The 22,351-nt window shown below is 40.4% G+C and overlaps 1 protein-coding gene across 1 annotated transcript in view; it reads left to right on the top strand.

The window, feature by feature from the left end:
* Positions 1-22,351, top strand: part of RHBDL2 (rhomboid like 2) — a 66,453-nt gene that overhangs the window by 16,539 nt on the left and 27,563 nt on the right. The window contains exons 2-4 of the mRNA XM_049878863.1: positions 7,721-7,987; positions 11,228-11,376; positions 15,419-15,531. Of these exons, the coding sequence (XP_049734820.1) occupies positions 7,742-7,987; positions 11,228-11,376; positions 15,419-15,531 (508 nt within the window). The 5' untranslated portion in view covers positions 7,721-7,741. The remainder of the gene's footprint in view (positions 1-7,720; positions 7,988-11,227; positions 11,377-15,418; positions 15,532-22,351) is intronic.

Raw genomic sequence — 22,351 nt, 5'->3', positions numbered from 1 at the left:
TAAAAATCCTATAGAGCAGTTCTACTCTGCACACATGGGGTCGCCATAGTCAGAATTGACTCAGTGGCAACTGGTTTGGTGGTTATTTATTTATTTTTAATATTTAAAATGAGTGGGCTTGAAGTTGTAAAATTTCTGGAAATACTGAAATTTGGAGGAAAGAGTAAATTTAGGGGAAAACGTGATCCTTATTCTTCTAGATGCTTTTATAGATATGAAGTTTATTGTTAGCAAGGTAGAATTTTATTTTCTCATAAAATGATCATGTATAGCATTTGTTTACAATATAGCATATAAATATAATCTTAGTCATTTTTAATTGAATTTATTTTTATGATCCTTTAATATTTGTGGATGAAAGCTGCTGATTTGAAATCCATACTATGGTTTTGCCAATTATGAGAAGTGGCAAAAACTGGGCATAATCATTAATGTTCAAGGAAAACTGATAAAATAGTTATATCTTATAGGCTTAATGTCTGAGCCTGGAATGGGTGAATAGGAGGAGTGAAGATGCAGGGTAAGGAATAAACTTTCATTTTCAGAAGAGTTGCTGGGGAAAAGAAAAATAAAAGGAGAATTCTCTTCTTCCCTAAATTTATTAAATACAACCTATTGTAACCTGGCACCTTTCCTAATAAGATTCATGTAAAAATAAATTTAATTGACCTGATTGCCAGTAACTTCAGTGTGAAAATGGGTCCCATCCTGATTCCTTTCATCATTCCATGCATCCATTCATCCATCTACCCACCCATCCATCCATAGCCAATAATAACTAATAATTATGAAGTCTTTATTACATGCCAGATATTGTTCTTATAGTTCATTATCTTATAGTCCATTCTCCAAGCAATGCTGTGAGGTAATTGCTATCATTACTCTCACTTGAAAATGTAATTTGATGGTTTCTCAATGAGTTAAACATAGAATTACCATGTGACCCAGCAATTCCATTCCTAGGTATACATACCCAAGAGAACTGAAACAGGTGTTCAAACAAAAATGTGTATGTAAATGTTCATAGCAGTTCTATTCACGATAGCCAAAAGATAGAAAAACACAAGTATCCATCAACAGAAGAATGGATGAACAAAATATGGTATATGTATATAATGGAATATTACTCAGCCATAAAAAGGAATGAAGTACTGGTATGCTGTGGAGCCCCCCAAAATTATAGGACAGTACATGGAAGTAAAATGACTGATCCAGAGTCTGGTCTCATACCCCATCTTTTTTAAAATTTATTTATTATGCTTTAGGTGAAAGTTTACAAATCAAATCAGCCTCTCATACAAAATATTATACACACCTTGCTGTGTACTCCTAGCTGCTCTCCTCTTAAAGAGACAGCACATTCTACCTCTCCACCCTGTATTCCCCGTGTCCGTTCAACCAGCTCTTGTCCCACTCTTCCTTCTTATCCCACTGCCAGACAGGAGTCACCCACGTAGTCTCATGTGTCTACTTAGCCATGAAGTTCACTCCTTACCAGCATCGTTGTCTATCTTATAGTCCAGGCCAATCCCTGTCTGGAGAGTTGGTTTCAGGAATGGTTCCAATCTTGGGCTATTGAAAGATCTGGGGACCATGACCATCAGGGCCCCTCCAGCTTCAGTCAGACCATTAAGCCTGGTCTTTTTACGAGAATTTGAGATCTGCATCCCACTGTTCTCCTGCTCCACCAGGGATTCCCTGTTGTGTTCCCCTGTCATGGCAGTGATCAGTGGTAGCTGGGTACCATCTAATTCTTCAGGTCTCTGGCTGATGGAGTCTCTGGTTTTTGTGGCCTTTTCTGTCTCTTGGGCTCATATTTACCTTGTGTCTTTGGTGTTCTTCATTCTTCTTTGCTCCAGGTGGGTTGAGACCAATTTATGCATCTTAGATGGCCGCTTGCTAACGTTTAAGACCCCAGACGCCTCTCACCAAAGTAGGATGCAGAACATTTTCTTAATACATTTTGTTATGCCAGTTGACCTAGATGTCCCCTGAAACCATGGTCCCCAGACCCCCGTCCCTGGTACTCTGGCCTTCGAAGCGTTTGGTTGTATTCAGGAAACTTCTTTGCTTTTAGTTTAGTCCAGTTTATTGACTATCCCTGTGTTTTGTCTACTATCCAGTTAGTGAATACCCCTCTCCCTCCCTCCCCACCCTTGTAACCATCAAAGAATATTTTCTTCTGTGTTTAAACTTTATCTAGAGTTCTTATAATAATGGTCTCATACAATATTTGTCCTTTTGCAATCGACTAATTTCACTCAGCATAATGCCTTCCAGATTTATCCATGTTATGAAATGTTTCACAGATTCATTGTTGTTCTTAATTGTTGTGTAGTATTCCTTTGTGTGAATATACCATAATTTATTTTATCCATGCATCCATTGATGGGTGCCTTCGTTGCTTCCATCTTTTTGCTATTGTAAACAATGCTACAGTGAACATGGGCATGCATGTATCTGTTCATGTGAAGGCTCTTATTTCTTTAGGGTATATTCCAAGGAATGGAATTGATGGGTCATATGGTAGTTCTATTTCTAGCTTTTTAAGAAGTGCCAGATTGATTTCCAAAGTGGTCGTACCATTTTACATTCCCACCAGCAGTGTATAAGTGTTCTAGTCTTTCCACAACCTCCCCAACATTTATTATTTTGGTTTTTGGAATTAATGCCAGCCTTGTTATCATACCCCATCTTAACTTCTGCTTCTTACTAATAGGCTGTCAATCTTTTATGCAGATTCAGCCCTATCACTAAGGAAATGTTTTTCTTTGAGGTTAAGCTAAACAATGTGTGTGTGGGGGGGTGCGTCTTGACTCAAATGATAATCAAAACTGGTTGTGTAAAATGTCCTCAGGATATTTTAATAATTTGTTCTCAGAACATGTACTTTGTAATCATCCTGTGAACACCTAAGGACCCCCCTCCCCAGCACTGATTTCTTCAATTATGCTCTGTACAATCATGCCCTGTATCCAGTCTCTAAAAGCCAGCCATAATAATGTAACCAATGACATCCAAAGCACCTCTTTTCATTGTCCTGCCTTTGATTCTCTTACCTCATCGTCCATCAATCAGATTATTGTGCGTTGTTGTTGTTAGGTGCAGTAGAATCAGTTACGACTCATGGTGACCCTGTGTACGACAAAAGGAAACACTGCCCAGTCCTGTGCCATACCCACAAGTGTTATTATTCTTCAGCCTGTTGTTGCTGCCATTGTGTCAATCCATCTCACTGAGGATCTTCGTCTTTTTCAATGACCCTCTACCAAGCATGATGTCCTTCTCCAGGGACTGGGCCCTCCTGATAACACATCCAAAGGATGAAGTCCTGCTATCCTTGCTTGTAAGGAGCATTCTGGCTGTACTTCTTCCAAGACAGATTTGTATGTTCTTCAGGCAGTCCATAGTATATTCAGTATTCTTCACCAACACCATAATTCAAAGGTGTCAATTCTTCTTCTATCTTCTTTATTCATTGTCTAGCTTTTGCATACATGTGAGGTGATTGAAAACACCATGGCTTGGGTCCAGCACACTTCAGTCCTTAAAGTAGTATCTTTGCTTTTTAACACTTTAAAGAGGTCTTTTGCAGCAGATTTGCCCAATGCAATGGATTTATTGAAAGCCAAGAATCATTCAAATGAGGAATCATGGAAACCTTAGTAAAGGAAGCCCATGAATCCAAGGTGCGGCTGTGACAGAACCCAAGTTACAGAGCAAAATCTGGACACGTCTATCAGTGTGTCATACTGTGGTGGCTGGAGAATCTTTACGGAAGCAATGCCATATCTTTAACCTTTGGAGCAGCTGGTGAGTTTGAACCCATGACCTTTAGATTAGCAGTCTAGTGCTTAACCACCATGCTACCAGACTTCTTGGCAGCCCCTGCATGAAGGGCAACAATCCAGCAGAATCCTATCCTACAGAGATAATCAGGTTAATTCTCCAGATTTCTTCCTCTGTGTGTATTAAACCAAAAACAAACAAACAAAAAACCCATAGCTTGGAGTAGATTCTGACTCATAGTTATCCTATAGGACAGAGTAGAACTGCCCATGGGGTTTCCAAGGAGCAGCTGGTGGATTCGAACTGCTAATCTTTTGGTTAGCAGCTGAGCTCTTAACCACTGTATTACCAGGGCTCACTATGTATATTAGTACATTACTATTTACAAAATATGGAGTGTACTCTATGTATTACTCTGCAGCAGGATCTTTTCTCTTCATATATTCCAGCCCTTTTTTGCTTTGTTTTGACCACAAAACATTTGATCGAGTGATCGTTATGGATTGAATTGTATCCCCCCAAAAATGTGTGTCAGCTTGGCTAGTCTGTGATTCCCAGTATTGTGTGATTGTCCACCATTTTGTGATCTGATGTGATTTTCCTACATGTTGTAAATCTTACCTCTAGGATATTAATGAGGTGAGATTAGCAGCAGTTATGTTAGTGAGGCAGGATTCAGTCTACAAGATTAGGTTGTGTTTTAAATCAATCTCTTCTGAGATATAAAAGAGAGTAGCAAGGAGAGAGACATAGGGACCTCATACCACCAAGAAAGCAGTGCCAGGAGCAGGGCGTATCCTTTGGACCTGGGATCCCTGCGCTGAGAAGCTCCTAGTTCAGGGGAAGATTGATGACAAAGACCTTCCTCCAGAGCTGACAGAGAGAGAAGCCTTCCCCTAGAGGTGGCACCTTGAATTTGGACTTTTAGCCTCCTAGACTGTGAGAAAATAAATTTTTCTTTGTTAAAGCCATGCACTTGTGGTATTTCTGTTATAGCAGCATTAGATGACTGTCATAGATTGAATTATGTTCCCCTAAAAGTGTGTGTATCAACTTGGTAAGGCCATGATTCCCAGTAGTGTGTGGTTGTCCTCCATTTCGTGATTGTACTTTTATGTTGAGAGGATTAGGGTGGGATTGTAATACCACCCTTAGTCAGGTCACCTCTTTGATCCAAGGTAAAGGGAGTTTCCCTGGGGTGTGGCCTGTACCACCTTTTATCTTTCAAGAGATAAAAGGAAAGGGAATCAAGCAGAGAGTTAGGGGCCTCATACCACCAAGAAAGCAGCTCTGGGAGCAGGGCGTGTCCTTTGGACATGAGATTCCTGTACTGAGATGCTCCCAGACTGAGAGAAAAAGGATGAAAAGGGCCTGGCCCCGGAGAGAGAGAAAGCCTTCCTCTGGAGCTGATGCCCTGAATTTGGACTTCTAGCCTACTAGACTGTAAGAAAATAAATTTCTCTTTGTTAAAGCCATCCACTTGTGGTATTTCTGTTATAGCAGCACTAGACGACTAAGACAATGACTATGACAGTGATTTCAGTAGTTTTACTAGGAGTAAAACAAAACAAAACAAAAAGGAGAAAGGCCTTCCAGGTAGTACAATGGCACAGGAATAGGGAAGTGCGCATAGGTAGGCTTCACTCTTGCATACATGCTGGCTCAGGATCCTGTACATCTGCTTGGTTTCACCTAGCATAACTCTAATTATACAATTGTTTGTCTAAACTTTATTTGACATCTGTCTCCTCTACTAGATTGTAAATACTTTGAGGATAGGGATGGTGGCCTGATACCTAATAGGTATTCAATAAATATTTGTTGAATAAATGCCTAGATGATTGAATGTTAAGACTTGAGCTCAAGGGACTGCTGAGGAAAAGATTCATAGGTATGGAAGTTAGTAGGAACACAGCCAAGGGTTGAGGGTGTCAGAGAGTTGTGGGGAAGATGTGTGTTAGCAAGGATGCTGATGTTGTACCTGAAGAACCAGTAAGGGATGGCCTTCTTAACTCAAGTCTGATACAGAATGGGCATCTGTGGTGTTTTAGAAAGAACACTGATAAGTTAGAAAGAGAAGACTTGGGTTTGAATCCTGAGAAAGTAATTTAGTCTTTTCATTTTTTGAAGGAGGGCTTGGTTCCTCGTCTCTAAATGGGGATAAAATTCCCCGTCTCCTGGGATTGTTGTGGGGTCCAGTGAATCAATGGAGGTGAAAGCCCCAGCACAATGCCTGACACACAGTAGATGCTCAATTAATGGTATCTTATTCTGAATCAGAAACAAGAGACCTATGTTTGGCCTGGGAGTAGAAGCAAGGTGAAACTAAGAAGGGAATTGAGACTGCTCACTTAAGCTAGACAAAAAAAAAGCTGAGTTTAATTAAGCAGTGTGCATGGTTTGGGCTCTGACATAAATCTCCTCATGGCAAAGCCATTTTACACTAATGGTGGAGTGAAAGTCAGTGGCAGAGGGTAAGAAAGGTGCATGTGAAGTAGGGTTGCCATTCCAGTGCTCCAGTCCACCCCCTTGGGTGGTGGCAATAGATAAAACCAGAAGTGGCCCTTGGAAACTTTCCCTCATTAGGGGAGGCTACAGTACTTTATTGTTGTTAGGTCCTGTCCAGTTGGTTTTGACTGATAGCGACCCTAGGTACAACAGAACAAAACACCTCCTGGTCTTGCACCATCCTCACAATTGTTGCTATGTTTGAGCTAATTGTTGTAGCTGCTATGTCAATCCATCTCGTTGCGGGTCTTCCTCTTTTTTGCTGACCGTCTACTTTACCAAGCATGATGTCCTTCTCCAGGGACGGGACCCTCCTGATAACACGTACAAAGTATATGAGACAAAGTCTCACCACCCTTGCTTCTAAGGAGCATTCTGGCTGTACTTCTTCCAAAACAGATTTGTTTATTTTTCTGGCAGTCCATGGCATATTCAATATTCTTCACCAACACTGTAATTCAAAAGGGTTAATTCTTCTTTGGTCTTCCTTATCCATTGTCTAGCTTTTGAATGCATATGAGGCAATTGAAAATATTATGGTTGGATCAGGCACACCTTAGTCCTCAAGGTGGCATCTTTGTTTTCTAATGCTTCAAATAGATCTTTTGCAGCAGATTTGCCCAATGTAATATGTCATTTGATTTCTGGACTGCTATGTCCATGGGCGTTGATTGTGGATCCAAGTAAAATGAAGTCTTTGACAACCTCCATCTTTTCTCTGTTTATAATCATGTTGCTTATCAGTCCAGTTGTGAGGATTTCTGTGTTCTTTGTGTTGAGGTGTAAATCATACTGAAGGCTATAGTCTTTGATCTTCATTAGTAAGTGCTTCAAGTCATTTTTGCTTTCAGCAAAGAAGGTTGTTCCATCTGCATATTGCAGGTTGTTAATAAGCCTTTCTCTAATCCTGATAATGTGCTTATCTTCAGATAGTCCAGTTTATTGGATTTGCTCAGCATACAGATTGAATACGTGTGGTGAAAGGATACAACCGTGATGCACATGTTTCCTGATTTTCAACCACTCAGTATTCCCTTGTTCTGTTGAAACAACTGCCTCTTGGTCTATGTATATATTCTGCATGAGCACAATTAAGTGTTCTGGAATTTCCATTCTTTGCAATGTTATGCATAATTTATGATCCACATAGTCGAATGTCTTTGTATAGTCAATAAAACACAGGTAAATATATTTCTGGTATTCTTTGCTTCCATCCAAAATCCATCTGACATCAGCAATGATATCCCTGATTCTATGTACTCTTCTAAATCTGGCTTGAATATAAGTGCTTGAGCACAGAGAACATTTTAATCATCTTAAGCTGCCTTCTAGTAACACATGGCTTAGAAACTAATGATTGTGGTTTCCATGGCCAAAGGCTATAGAGTTATTTGTTTTTCCCTGACATTTATGTCCCTTTCAGGTGGAGGGAGGATCCAGGACAATGGCCGATGCTCATGATTTGGAGCTGGAAAGTATGAACCTGAATATGGAGAGAGAGATGAAACAAGAGCTGGAGGAAGAAGAAAAAGTGGGGGAGAACAGGGGAGGTAAGGCTCCTTCCAAAGATAAAAAAGTCCACAGGATTGTCTCAAAATGGATGCTTCCTGAAAAGGCCCGAAGATCATACTTGGACAGAGCTAACTGCTTCCCACCCCCTGTGTTCATCATCTCCATCAGCCTTGCTGAGGTAAATGTTTTGGGTGGTGGGCACTAGCTGAAGTCCTCGGGGAGTTGCAAACAAACTCTGAGGTTAATAGTCTGGAAAACATTCAAGAAGAAAGCTTATTGGGGGCAGTATAGCAGACACAGAACCTCTACCTCACCCTCTCCAGAGTCCCTTTTCAATCTTTTCCTATGCTGCCCATCACTTTCAACCAAGGGTTGAGTTTCATTTTTCTAACGAATCCCTTAACCAGCAGTGATTTTAATTTCAGTGGCTTTGTTTCATTTAACTGGTGGGAGGCTTGGGGACCAGCTAATCCTGAGGTTGCAAATTGGATTGATCTCATGAGTCAACTTCTATTGATTGGTAAGGTCTGTCTGGAGCCATATGTGTAGAAGAAGATGGATTGACACGGTGGCTGCAACAATGGGCTCAAATGTAGCAACGATTGTCAGGATAGCACAGGACTAGGCAATGTTTCATTCTGTTATAAGGTTGGTATGAGTCGGAACCGACTTGACAGCACTTAACAACAACAGCCTCCAAATTTCAGTGGTAAAGAAAATGGTATCCTCTCACCAAGTCTGCTTTGGGCAAGGAAGTGGGGAGTTCCATGTTAAGTGTGTTTTCAGACTTTGATCTCGTTAACCCTTTTTTTTTTTCCAGAGAGACTGCAAGGCCCAGAGAGGTGGAATGAGTCGTCCGAGTCATAGTTAGTGACTGGGCCGCTCATGAGTCTCATTACACCCAGCTTTTTGTCCCACATCATGATGTCTCATAAGAGAATTGGCAGAGCGTGGCTGCTTGTGGGGTGTGACTTAAGCGGCGTTAACTCAAACCCATTGCTGTCAGGTGGATTCAGACTCATGGTGACCCCATATATTACAGAGTAGAACTGCCCATAGGATTTTCTTGGCTGTAATCTTTTTTTTAATAATTTTTTTGAGCTTTAAGCGAACGTTTACAAATCAAGTCAGTCTGTCACTTATAAGCTTATGTACACCTCACTCCATACTCCCACTTACTCTCCCCCTAATGAGTCAGCCCTTCCAGTCTCTCCTTTCGTGACAATTTTGCCAGTTTCTAACCCTCTCTACCCTCTTATCTCCCCTCCAGACAGGAGATGCCAACACAGTCTCAAGTGTCCCCCTGATACAAGTAGCTCACTCTTCATCAGCATCTCTCTCCTACCCATTGTCCAGTCCCTTCCATGTCTGATGAGTTGTCTTCGAGAAGGGTTCCTGTCCTGGGCCAACAGAAGGTTTGGGGACCGTGACCGCCAGGATTCCTCTAGCCTCAGTCAGACCATTAAGTCTGGTCTTTTTATGAGAATTTGGGGTCTGCATCCCACTGATCTCCTGCTCCCTCAGGGGTTCTCTGTTGTGGTCCCTGTCAGGGCAGTCATCGGTTGTGGCCGGGCACCATCTAGTTCTTCTGGTCTCAGGATGATGTAAGTCTCTGGTTCATGTGTTGGCTGTAATCTTTACAGAAGCAGATTGCCAGGCCTTTCTCTGTGGTGCCGCTGAGTGGGTTCCAACTACCCACCTTTTGGTTAGTACCTGAGTGCAAACCGTTTGCGCCACCTAGGGACATTTCAGGGACATTAGGAAAACCCTTATGTAATCCTCCTAGTTTCCACTGATGCCTCAACCTCCTTATCAGGGACCAAGCCTCTGCTGGCTTAGATAAAGATAAGTATACTTCAGGTAAGCATTTGCTCTGGATGTGTATCTGGATTCTTTCTGCTTCTCAGCACGCTAGCTTTTATGTTATCCTTCCAGATTTTGCTCTCATTGCTAACTGCTTTGGTCTGCCTAGCTTATCTTTTCAAACTGACTATGAAAGGCTATCGACAGCGCTGGGAAAAAAAAATGAAAGGCTACAGATCAACTAGCCTGCCCATGGTCCAATCAGTCGGTGTGCGGGTGAGGCCAGGATTGGAGAAGAATGGGGTAAGGTCACATTGTACAAAATAAGCTGGTCTAGACAGTGAGTGCCACAGCGAAGGCAGTTTTCCTTGGAAGGGTCATGGAGCAGCTGCTGAGGTCTCTGACTCTTACAGAAGGAGATGCATCGGCTTAACTTTTTTTTAAATTAACTTTTTAAAAATAAACTTTTTGTTTTGAAATAATTTTAGGTTTACCGAAAAGTTGCAAAACTAATACAGTGAGTTCCTGTTTACTCCTCACCCACTTTCCCCAATCAGTAACATCTTATTTCAGTGTTACGTTCGTCAAAACTAAAAAACGGACACTGGTACATTACTACTTTACATGGATTTTACCAGTTTTTCCATTAATGCCCTTTTTCTGTTCTAGGATCCAGCATTTAGTTGTCATGTCTCCCCAGCCTCCACTCATCTGTGACCATTTCTCAGTCTTTCTTTGTTTTTCATGACATTGACAGGCTAGAGGAGTACTGACCAGGTAGCTTGCGGAATGCCTCTCAATCTGAGTTTGATGTTTTTTTCAGGGTTTGGCTGGGATTATGGGTTTGGGGAAGAATACCATGGAGGTGAAGTGCCCTTCTCACCATATCATATCAGGGGTGCATGATATCCACATGTCACTGGTGATAACCTTCACTTGGGTATTAGTGTAGTGTTTGCCAAGTTTCTCCTCTGTAAAGTTACTGTTTTTCCATTTTCCTAATCTGTTCCTTGGAAATGAACACTGACTTAGTTTTATACTAAGTTGTAAATGAAAGAGCAAGTGGTGGTGGGGGATGGGGGAAGATAAGGGGAGAGGGTATTTGAGATGGGGGAGGATAGCTGGAGAACACAGTGCCAGAGAGCAGGGTGTAAAAGCGAAGGGGAGAGGGCTTGGAAAAAAGTCTCCTTTACGCTTTGGCCTATGGCTGTGCCTAACTATTGGGGGAGATAAGATATGACCACAGTGGGGGATGGTGAGAATATTCCTATCATCTTCTGAGCACATGCTATGAGTGGTCCATTTGAGAGTTCTGCCCATGGGCTTACTTAGGCCAGTGTCTGGAGAAGGAAAGGTCCCTGGGTGGTACAAATGGTCTTAGCTTATCTACTAACCAAAAGGTTGGTGGTTTGAAACCACCCAGTGGTGCCATAAAGGCCTGGCAATCTGCTTCTGTAAATATTACAGCCAAGAAAACCCTAGCAAGTTCAGTTTTACTCTGTAACACATGGGGTCACCATGAGTTGGAATCAACTGCATGGCAGTGGGTTTGTTTTTTTGTTTTTTTTTTCCTGGAGAAGGAGGGTTAACATTTATGTTTGTCTCTTGCTGTCAGCTGGCAGTGTTTATTTACTATGCAGTGTGGAAGCCTCAGAAACAGTGGATTACCTTGGACACCGGCATCTTGGAGAGCCCCTTTATCTACTCTCCTGACAAGAGGGAAGAAGCCTGGAGGTTTATCTCATACATGCTAGTACATGCTGGGTAAGGAGTGACCGTTAAGTCACTGATGTCAGAAGGGACTATTAAGTCATTATAACCCCTAACGTTTGTTCAGCACATTAGTATTGATGAATCATCTTCATGTCCACAGTCTTGTTTGATCCTCATAGCGACCCTAGGCCCTGAACCTATGTGACTTACTCTAAGTCCTGTGTACTTTATATTGCATTATCACTTCCTGATATTGGTATTTACATAGGAATATGAATGAGAAGAGACCAAACCTTTAAAAACCAAAGCTATGTTTCCCTAGTCTTTTGATGTTCTTAAATGTTCCCTAGGAGTCCCTGGGTAGTGCAGAAGGTAATGTGCTAGGCTGCTAACTGAAAGGTTGGCAGTTCAAATCTACTCAGAGCTACCTCGGAAGAAAGGCCTGGCAACCTACTCCCCAAAAATCAGCCATTGAAAACACTATAGAGCACAGTGCGACTCTGACACACCTGAGGTCACTGTAAGTTGGTTTGATTCCACAGCAACTGCTTTTTAAATGTTCCTTTAGGTAATGAAATGGTTTAACCGAATCACCGGTTCTCCCATCCCAGCCTTTTAAAAAACTATTTTATGAACAACGTATTTTTTTTTTTTTATAATACTGTTATCCACGTGGAATAATACAGACGATAGGAAATGAAGGGCCTGCCTTTTAATTTGCTTATAGTTTCTTAAATGTTAGTAGTCTTTCTTGACCTAGCTCAAAATTCATGACCTACAATGGCCACTGCAGACAGTCAGGAGCTTGCTTCTGGCCTCACCTCTCTGGGGGACTCCTGTAGCTTCAGGTGAGGCCATCCTCATCAATGGGACCTACCCTGCCCTGGACCTGAAGGGTTGGTTGGACCTTTGGCCAGTGGCTAAACAGGCATCCATAGCAGGACACAGGGCTCAGACAAGTCAGGGGCAGAATCACTAAAAACACCAATTTCTGTAGACACTTCCACATTTCAGTTTTCCATTTATCAGTATGTTCTGAGCAAACGTGGCTCCTGCGCTCAAAGACAAAATTTATAGGGGGAAGGAGTCCCCTAAATAAAAACGTAAGGCAACATAGTATTACAGTATACAGTAGTTACTTAATCTTTGTGCTTCATTTTCCTCATCTGTAAAATGGGACAATATATGCTTACCTCATAAGGTTGCTGTGATTAAATGAAACAGTAGTTATAATTTTCACAGTGTCTGACACATGGTAAAAAAAAGCCCCAAATCAAACTCATTCCTGTCAAGTTGATTCCGACTCATAGTGACCCTGTATGACAGAGTAGAACTACCCCATAGGGCTTCCAAGCAGCGGCTAGTGGATTTGAACTGCCGACCTTTTAGTTAGCAGCCAAGCCGTTAGCTGCTGTGCGACCAGGGCTCCATGATAAGCACTCAAAAAGCCGGCTGTGTAGGACATGTTACATATGGGGTTGTATAAATTAGGAATTCTTTTGGATGCAAGTAACAAAAACAATCCAGCAGTGGCTTAAACAGATAGAGGCTAATTTTTTCCCCGTATAGTAACTCCAGAGGTAGGTGGCTGGTTCAACACTTTAATAAAGCCAGGGTCTGCTACTATGCTGGCATCTCTCATCACTTGGCCTTTTTCTCCTGGTTGCAAGTTGGTTGCTGTAACTCTGCATTCAAGGGAAAAAGAAGGAATGAGTAGCACTAGGTACTAGTGCATCCATCCCTTTTGTCAATGCAAAAACTTTCTTAAATCTCCCAATAGCGCTTTTACTTGCATCTCATTGGCCAGAGCCACGTGACATTGCTAGAGAGGTTGGGTAAGTTGACATTAGTTCTTCCAGTCTGGATAGAGGAGGTAGAGAAGATATGAAGGAAGTAGATGTTGGATTAGCTATAGTTATATAAAGAGAAGGGAGCGTTGGTGGCACAATAGTTAAGCTGTTGATTCCTGAAAGATCGACCGTTCAAACCTACCAGTGGCTCCACAGGAGAAAAGACAGCAAAATCCATTGCTGTCAAGTCGATTCTGACTACTAGTGACCCTGCAGAATAGAGCAGAACTGCCTCATAGGGTTTCCAAGACTGTAGTATTTACTGAAGCAGACTGCCACATCTTTGTCCCGAGAAGCAGCTGGTGGGTTCCAACTGCCAACCTTTTGATTAGCAGCTGAGCACTTAACCACAGTACCACCAAGGCTCCTTCCAGTGAAGATTATGGCCTAGGAAACTCTGTGGGGAATTCTCCTTTCTCTTATAGGGTCGCTATGGGTCAGAATCGATTTGATGGTACACACCATCAACAACCACATATGAAGGGGGAAATATCAAAGTAGGGATGGCTTCACGGATAATATGGATTTAAACTGGATTTTGCTGGGTGTATAAAATTTGAATGAAAAAAATTAATATTTTTATTTTGGGTATATGAAAAGATTCCAGCTTTTTGCCACCTCCAGTCTTGCTACTGACCAGTGGAAAAATTGCTTAGAATTGCAAAAAAGGGCGATTTTTGAGGGGCGTTTTGTGCTATTGGTCACTGTTACAGATTGAATTGTGTCTTCCAAAAATATGTGTTGTAAATCCTAACCTCTATGCCTATGGTTATAACCCCATTTGAGAATGAGTTGTCTTTGTTAACAGGCAGGATTAGTGTAGGGTGTGTCTTGAGTCAATCTCTTTTGAGATATAAAAGAGATTAAACAAGCAAGCGAGATAAACAGAGTTGGGAGAAGAGAGATGCCAAGCCACATGAAGATTGCCCAGGAGTAGAAGTTCAGAAGAGACAAGGACCGAGAGAGAAAGACTTCCCCTAGAGCTGGTGGCCTGAATTTGGACTTCTAGCCTTCTAAAGTGTGAGAAAATAAATTTCTGTTTGTTAAAGCCACCAATTGTGTATTTCTGTTACAGCAGCACTAGGTAACTCAGTCAACTTGTCCTCAAACAGTTCCCAGGAAACAGGATGGTTTTCTTTGATCTTCTTGTTCAGATTCAGGAGCAGATATTTCATATCTCCTTTATGTCTGAGGTCTCCAAAACACTGTCCTTGCTAGACACTTCTGTGCTGAATTACATGTAAACCCTCATATGTCTTTGAAGATGGCTTGGACACTGATAGTTGTGGGTGGGTACACACCCAACTGTAAAAAGTAAGTAATCCATTCAGAAGGGTATCCCCCCTCCCGCCGATAGCCTTCAATGATATGCTGAATATTTGTTGACTAAATTATAATGCAAAAGTACAAACCTTAACATTAATACAAAAGCTGCTGGACTTTGTGGAAGACGCAATGCTTATTATTTATTTGAGTTTTGTGTTTAATCTGAAATCTCTTTAAAAATTAAAACATTGTGTTACATAGCTACTAAATTAAGGGTTATTCTAATGTAAGAATTTTTCCAATTTTGGTCTGAGATTCTGCAGATATACTTCTGGTATTTCATTTTAAAATATAATTTTGTCTATTTAAAAACTGATAAGAACCACCTGCACTCAGATATCTTATACGCTAAACTTTAGTGCACTGGAGATGCCAACTTTAGCAAGTGTTACTGGGTCAATGTTTTTGTGGAGAAGTGGGAATGAGGTTTTCTCTTGCCATCTCTGTCTACTGAAGAATCTCCTGAGGTTGCGAGACAGGCTGTTTTAAAAACTTATTAAAATTGGAACTCGATGTGAGTGAATTATGATTTTCTCTATAGCATGCAACGGAAACAAGATCAGATGCCGAGGCTGCCATAAGATGGCGATTGTCATCTCAATCCCCTAACTTCACATTTATGTTCCTTAAACAGCCTCATTGATTTGTTTGACATAAGTATTATAAAAATATAACTTACAAAATAAATTTATACTTCTAAAATACCCTTTTTTCTGCTTTATATATTGAGGCTCCATGTAAGATTTTATGTAAAATAAAGATTCTCCTGCTTAAAAAATTAAAAAAAAAAAGATTAGAAAATGGAATGCTGGTGAAGGAAGTCCTTACCTGGAAACACACCGATGTCCATTAGCTTCCCAAGGAAAGAGTTGCTTGGTTTAGTCATAATGTTTGACATTATGTGTTTGCTTTTGCAGAGTTCAGCACATCTTGGGGAATCTTGTTATGCAGCTTGTTTTGGGCATCCCCTTGGAAATGGTCCACAAAGGCCATCGAGTGGGGCTAGTGTACCTGGCAGGGGTGATTGCAGGTCAGTGTTCTGAGGGTAACACGGAAGTGAAACCTCTGGGCTCGGAAGTACAAAAGCTAACATTTAGAGTGGGCTTCTTATTTAAGTCAAGATTTTTTTTCACTTTTTTTTTTTTACTGTGCTTTAACTGAAAGTTTACAAATCAAGTCAGTTTCTCATACAAACCTTTATGTACACTTTGCTATATACTCCTAGTTGCTCTCCCCCTAATGAGACAACACATTATTTCTCTCCACCTGGTATTTCTGTGTCCATTCAGCCAGCTTCTGACCCCCTCTGCCTTCTCATCTCCCCTCCAGACAGGAGCTGCCCACATAGTCTCATGTGTCTATCTGAGCCAAAAAGCTCACTCCTCACCAGTATCATTTTCTATCTTATAGTCCAGTCCAACCCCTGTCTGAAGAGTTGGCTTTGGGAATGGTTCCAGTCTTGGGCTAACAGAAGGTCTGGGGACCATGACCTCTGGGGTCCTTCTAGTCTCAGTCATACCATTAAGTCTGGTCTTTTTATGAGAATTTGAGGTCTCCCCGACTGTTCTCCTGCTCCATCAGGGATTGTCTGTTGTGTTCCCTGTCAGGGCAGTCATTGGTTATAGCCGGGCACCGTCTAGTTCTTCTGGTCTCAGGCTGATGTAGCCTCTGATTTATGTGGCCTTTTCTGTCTCTTGGGCTCATCTTTACCATATGTCTTTGGTGTTCTTCATTCTCCTTTGCTCCAGGTGGGTTGAGACCAATTGATGTATCTTAGATGGCCACTTGCTAGCGTTTATGACCCCAGTAAGTCAAGACTTATTGCACTGCTCAGATGTGCTAGGGAGCACCCTAAGCATTAGAGGTAAAAAGATTAAGCCCTTGTATCTGTCTTTAGGTATCTCACAGTCAGATAGGGTTTTATACAATTGGAAACTGTCAGTAGTTTGGTGTAAGTGTGTATATGTTAGGTAAAAGCCAAAAGCCAGATTGTCAGACTAATGATTTGGAAGTAACGTGGTAAAATTTGCTTTTAAGGGAGATGACTTAGGGAGAATGCCGAGAAGAGCTGGGGGTGGGGGTGGGGGTAGGTAGAGATAGGGCCCAAAGATCAAGTAGGGGTTGGAAACATATCTATGGCTGTGATCTCTAAAGCTGAGCGTGCCTAAGATGATCCATTATGGTGTGGGAAGAAAATACTAGAACTTCTATTTGTGTGTGTGTTTGTGCATATATTGGAAATATTTTTTTATGGAAGTTTAAATAAACTTTTTATTTTGAGATCATTGTAAATTTCACATGCATTTGTAAGAAATAATACCTACAGATCCTGTATCCCCTTTAACCACTTACTCCCAATGGTAACTTCTTGCAAACCTATAGTATAATATCACAATCAGGATATCAACATTGATACAGTCGAGATACAGAACATGTCTAGTGCCACAAGGATCACTCATGTTGCCGTTTTATAGCCACACCTACTTCCGTCCCACCTCCACCCCCTTCTTAACCTGTGGCAACCACTAGTCTGTTCTCTATTTCTATAATTTTGTCATTTCAAAAATCTTATATAAATGGAATCATACAGTACATAGTCTTTTAGAATTGGCTTTCTTCAGTCAGCAAAATTCTCTGGAGAGTCATCTGCATTGTTGCAGATACCGGTAGTTCGTTCCTTTTTATTGCTGAGTAGTATTCCGTAGTGTGGATGTACCATGGTTTGTTTAACCATTCACCCATTGAAGGGTATCTGGATTGTTTCCAGTTTTTGCCTCTGATGAATAAAGTTGCTACAAAAATTTGTGTATGGGTTTTTGCGTGAACATAAGCTTTCATTTCTTTGGGATAAATACCCAAGAGCACAATTGCTGCGTCATACGGTAGCTGCATGTTTATTTTTTTTAAGAAACTGCCGAATTGTTTTCCATTTTACATTCCTATCAGCAATGTCTGAGTGATCCAGTTTCTCTGTATTCTCACCAGACTTTGGTGTAGTCATTATTTTTTATGTTAGCCATTCTGATAAGTGTGTAGTGATATCTTGATATCTCACCGTGGTTTTAATTTGTGTTTCGCTAATGGCTAATGATGTTGAACATCTTTTTTCTGTGCTCGTTTGCCATCTGTATATTCTCTTCTGTGAGATGCCTGTTGTGTCTTTTGTTCATTTCTAATTGAATTGTTTACTTTACAGTTGAGTTTTGAGAGTTCTTTATATATTCTAGATACTAGTCCTTTACTGAATATGTGGTGTGTAGATATTTTCTCCCAGTCTTTAGCTTGTCTTTTCATCCTCTTAACAGGGTCTTTCACAGAACAAAGGTTTCAAATTTTGATGCAGTCCAATTTATCAATTTTTCCTTTTATGGATCGTGCTTTTGGTGTCATGTCTAAGAACTCTTTACTGAGCTCTAGAGTCTGAAGATTTTCTCCTATGTTGTCTTCTAAAAATGTTATAATGGTACGTTTTACATTTAAACCTGTGATCCATTGTGAGTTTTTTTTTTTTTTTTTCATTTTGACTTAATTTTTGTATAAAGTGGGAGGTTAAGGTTTTTTGGTTTTCTTTTTATGCTCATGGATATTCAATTACTCCAGCACTATTTATTGAAAAGACTATACTTCTTTGATTACTTTTGTATTTTTGTCAAAAATCAGTTGGTCATAGCTGAGTGGGGCTGTCTCTGGGTTCTCTTTTCTGTTCCATTGAGCTACGTGTCTATCCCCTTACCCACACAGACTTGATTACTGTAGCTATCTAATAAGTCTTGAAATTGGGTAGAGTGATTCATTCCTCTTTATTCCTGTGTTTCAAAATTGTTTTTAGCTATTCTAGTTCCTTTGCCTTTCTATATAAATTTTAGAATAATTTTTGTCTATATCTACAAAAACTCATCCTGAAATTTTGATAGAAATTGCATTGTTTGAGCACAATTGAACTCAATATACACTTTTTATGTTGAATCTTCCATTTATTGGAATACTGTATGTCTCTCCATTTATTCAGATCTTTGATTTCTTTAATCAGCATTTTGTAGTTTTCAATATGTAAGTCCTATACATGTGTTATTAGATTTACACTTAAGTTTTTTTTGAATGATTGTAAATAGTACTGTATTTTTAATTTCAGTGTCCATATATTCATTGCTAGTAAATAGAAATGCAATTGATTTTTATATGTTCATCTTATATTCTGAGACCTTGCTGAACTCACTTATTAGTTCTAGGATATTTTTGGTAGACTCCTTGGGGTTTTCTGCATTGTCTACAAATCACCATGTCACCTACAAATAGGGACAGTTTTATTTTTTCCTTTCTAATCAGTAGACCTCGTTTTCTCTTTCTTGCATTCTTGTGCTGACTAGGGTTTCTGGCACTATGTTGAATAAGAGTGGTGACAGCAGACATCTTTGCCTTGTTCCAGTCTTAAGAGGAAAGAATTTAGTCTTTCACCATTAAGTTTAATATTAGCTGTAGGTTTTCGTGTAGATGTTCATTATCTATTTATTCATAATCTAAAAAATAAGCACATAATCAAGCACAACTAACATGGAATACACAGGTTGACAGAGATCTCTCTTTGGTCTTTATGTATCACAGAAGCGTATGCACTTTCCCTGGGCCAGGCGTGAGCTCTACAGCACGCAGGAACTGAAAGTCCTCACTAGCTTGTTCCCTGTCACGTAGTAGAACACATTGCAGTCTTTATGTCCTGGTTAAGTAAATGTGGGAATCTTTACAAGGAGCGAAAGGAAGTCTAGAATTAGGAGGTCATGAATGAAAATCTTCTGTACCTCCCAGAGATTTGCTAATTATTTCAAGGTAAATTAGTTAGAAGAGTTGTGACTTACATTAACCAAAAACCAAACCCGTTGCCATCAAGTTGATTCTAATTGATAGCAACCCTATAGGACACAGTAGAACTGCCACATAGTTTCCAAGGCTGTAGTCTTTAATGGAAGCAGATTGCCACATCTCCCTCCTGCGCAGCTGCTGGTGGATTCCAATCACTGACCTTTTGCTTGGCGGCCGAGTGCTTTAACCACTGTGCCACCAGGGCTCCAGGTGACTTAGTTATGCTTTTTTCTTTTATAAAAAGATGAATGTCTAATTTGCTGACTTTTTTCTGTGATAACAAAAGGCTTTCAGTAGTATGCTATGTAACAGATGTTGCTTAAAAAATATATATATATCCCTTTGAAGACAGGGTGACATTTTTCTCTCCATGAGTGTGAAAGTAACAGCTTTTCCAAAAATACCCGTAGTATGGTAAGGGCATTTTGAATTGGTAATTGGAAATAGTTCCATCATTATCTGATTTTTCTGCTGAAATGATGTAGTATGTTACATTTCACACTTAAAAAACTGGGAACCAATTTTCTAATTTGTTTTCAAGTTTCTCAGTGAAGAGTTTTTGTTGTCGTTAGGTGCTGTTGAGTCTGTTTCAACTCATAGCGACCCTTTAACAGAATGAAACATTGCTCAGTCCTGTGCCATCCTCACAATTGTTATGTTTGGGACCATTGTTGCAGCCACTGTGTCAATTCATCTCGTTGAGGGTCTTCTTCTCTTTTGCTGACCGTCTACTTTATGAAGAATGATGTCCTTCTCCAGGGAATGGTCCCTCCTAATAACATGTCCAAAGTACATGAGATGAAGTCTCACTACCCTTGCTTTTAAGGAGCATTCTGGTTGTACCTCTTCCAAGACAGATTTATTCATTCTTTTGGCAATCCATGGTATATTCAATATTCTTCACCAACACCATAATTCAAAGGCATCAATTCTTCTTCCGTCCTCCTAATTCATTTTCCAACTTTCCCATGCATATGAAGCAATTGAAAATGCCATGGTTTGGGTCAGGCACACCTTAGTCCTCAAGGTAACATCTTCGCTTTTTAAGACTTTAAAGAGGTCTTTTATAGCAGATTTGCCAATGCAATGCATTCTTTGATTTCTTGACTGCTGCTTCCATGGGTGTTGATTGTGGATCCAAGTAAAACGAAATCCTTAACAACTTTAATCTTTTCTCCATTTATCATGATATTGCTTATTGGTTCAGTTGTAAGGATTTTTGTTTTCTTTATGTTTATAGTGTAATCCATACTGAAGGCTGTAGTCTTTGATCTTCATCAGTAAGCGCTTCAAGTCCTTTTCACTTTCAGCAAGCAAGGTTGTGTCACCTACATGCCGCAGGTTGTTAATGAGCCTTCCTCCAATTCTGATGATGTGCTCTTCCTCATATAGTCCAGCTTCTCAGATTATTTGCTCATCATAAAGACTGAATAAGTATGATGAAAGGATATAACCTGACACATACCTTTCCTGATTTTAAACCATGTAGTATCCCCTTGTTCTGTTTGAACAGCTGCCTCTTGTTCTGTGTATAGTTTCCTCGTGAGCACAATTAAGTGTTCTGGAATTCCTATTCTTTGGAATGCTATCCATAATTTATGATGCATACTGTCGAATGTCTTTGCTTAGTCAATGTCATGGATTGAATTATGTCTCCCCCAAAATGTGTATCAGTTGGGCTGGGCCATGATTCCAGTATTGTGTGATATTCCTATATGTTGTAAATTCTGTCTCTATGATGTTAATGAGGGAGGATGGGCGGCAGTTGTGTTAGTGAGGTAGGACTCAACCTACAGGATTGTATTGTGTCTTGAGGCAATCTCTTGAGATATAAAAGATAGAAGCAAGCAGAGAGACAGGGGGACCTCGTACCAGCAAGAAAGCAGCACCAGGAGCACAGCGCATCCTTTGGACATGGGGTCCCTGTGCCTGAGAAGCTCCTCGACCAGTGGAAGATTGAGGACAAGGAATCTTTCTCCAGAGCTGACAGAGAAAGAAAGCCTTCCCCTGGAGCTGAAACCCTGAATTTGGACTTGTAACCTACTAGACTGTGAGAGAATAAACTTCTCTTTGTTAAAGCCATCCACTTGTGGTATTTCTGTTATAGCACCACCAGATAACTAAGACAGTCAATAAAACACAGGTAAACATCTTTCTGATATTCTCTGCTTTCAGCCATAATCCATCTGACACCAGCAATCATATCCCTCGTTCCACATCCTCTTCTGAATCCGGCTTGAACTTCTGGCAGTTCCCTGTTGATGGACTGCTGCAGCTGCTTTTGAATGATCTTCAACAAAATTTTACTTGTGTGGATATTAATGATATTGTTCGATAATTTCTGCATCCTTTTGGATTACTTTTCTCTGAAACGGATACAAATACGGATCTCGTCCAGTCAGTTGGCCAGATGGCTGTCTTCCACATTTCTTGGCATAGACATTGAGCACCTCCAGTATTGCATCTGTTTGTTGAAACATCTCAATTGGTATTCCATTAATTCCTGGAGCCTTGTTTTTTGCTAAAATGCCTTCAGTGCAGACCGGACTTCAACCTTTAGTATAATCAGTTCTTGATCATATGCTACCTCCTGAAATGGTTGAACATCAACTAATTCTTTTTGGTACAGTGATTCTGTATTCCATCCATCTTCTTTTGATGCTTCCTGCGTTGTGCAATATTTTCCCTGTAAAATCCTTCAATATTGCAACTCAAGGCTTGAATTCTTTCAGCTTGAGAAATACAGTGTGTTCTTCCCTTTTGGTTTTCTAATTCTAGGTCTTTGCACATTTCATTATAAAACTTCACTTTGTCTTCTCGAGCCACCCTTAGAAATCTTCAGTTCAGTTCTTTTACTTCATAATTTCTTCCGTTTGCTTTAGCTACTCTATGTTCTAGAGCAAGTTGCAGAGTCTCTTCTCACATCCGTTTTCGTCTTTTCTTTCTTTCCTGTCTTTTAAGTGACCTTTTACTTTCTTCATATATGGTGACCT

Source organism: Elephas maximus, chromosome 3 (assembly GCF_024166365.1).
Source record: "Elephas maximus indicus isolate mEleMax1 chromosome 3, mEleMax1 primary haplotype, whole genome shotgun sequence".
In the NCBI taxonomy this organism is placed as follows: Eukaryota; Metazoa; Chordata; class Mammalia; order Proboscidea; family Elephantidae; genus Elephas; species Elephas maximus.
Note: the sequence above shows the minus strand (reverse complement) of the source record. Positions and strands in the feature narration are given on the sequence as shown.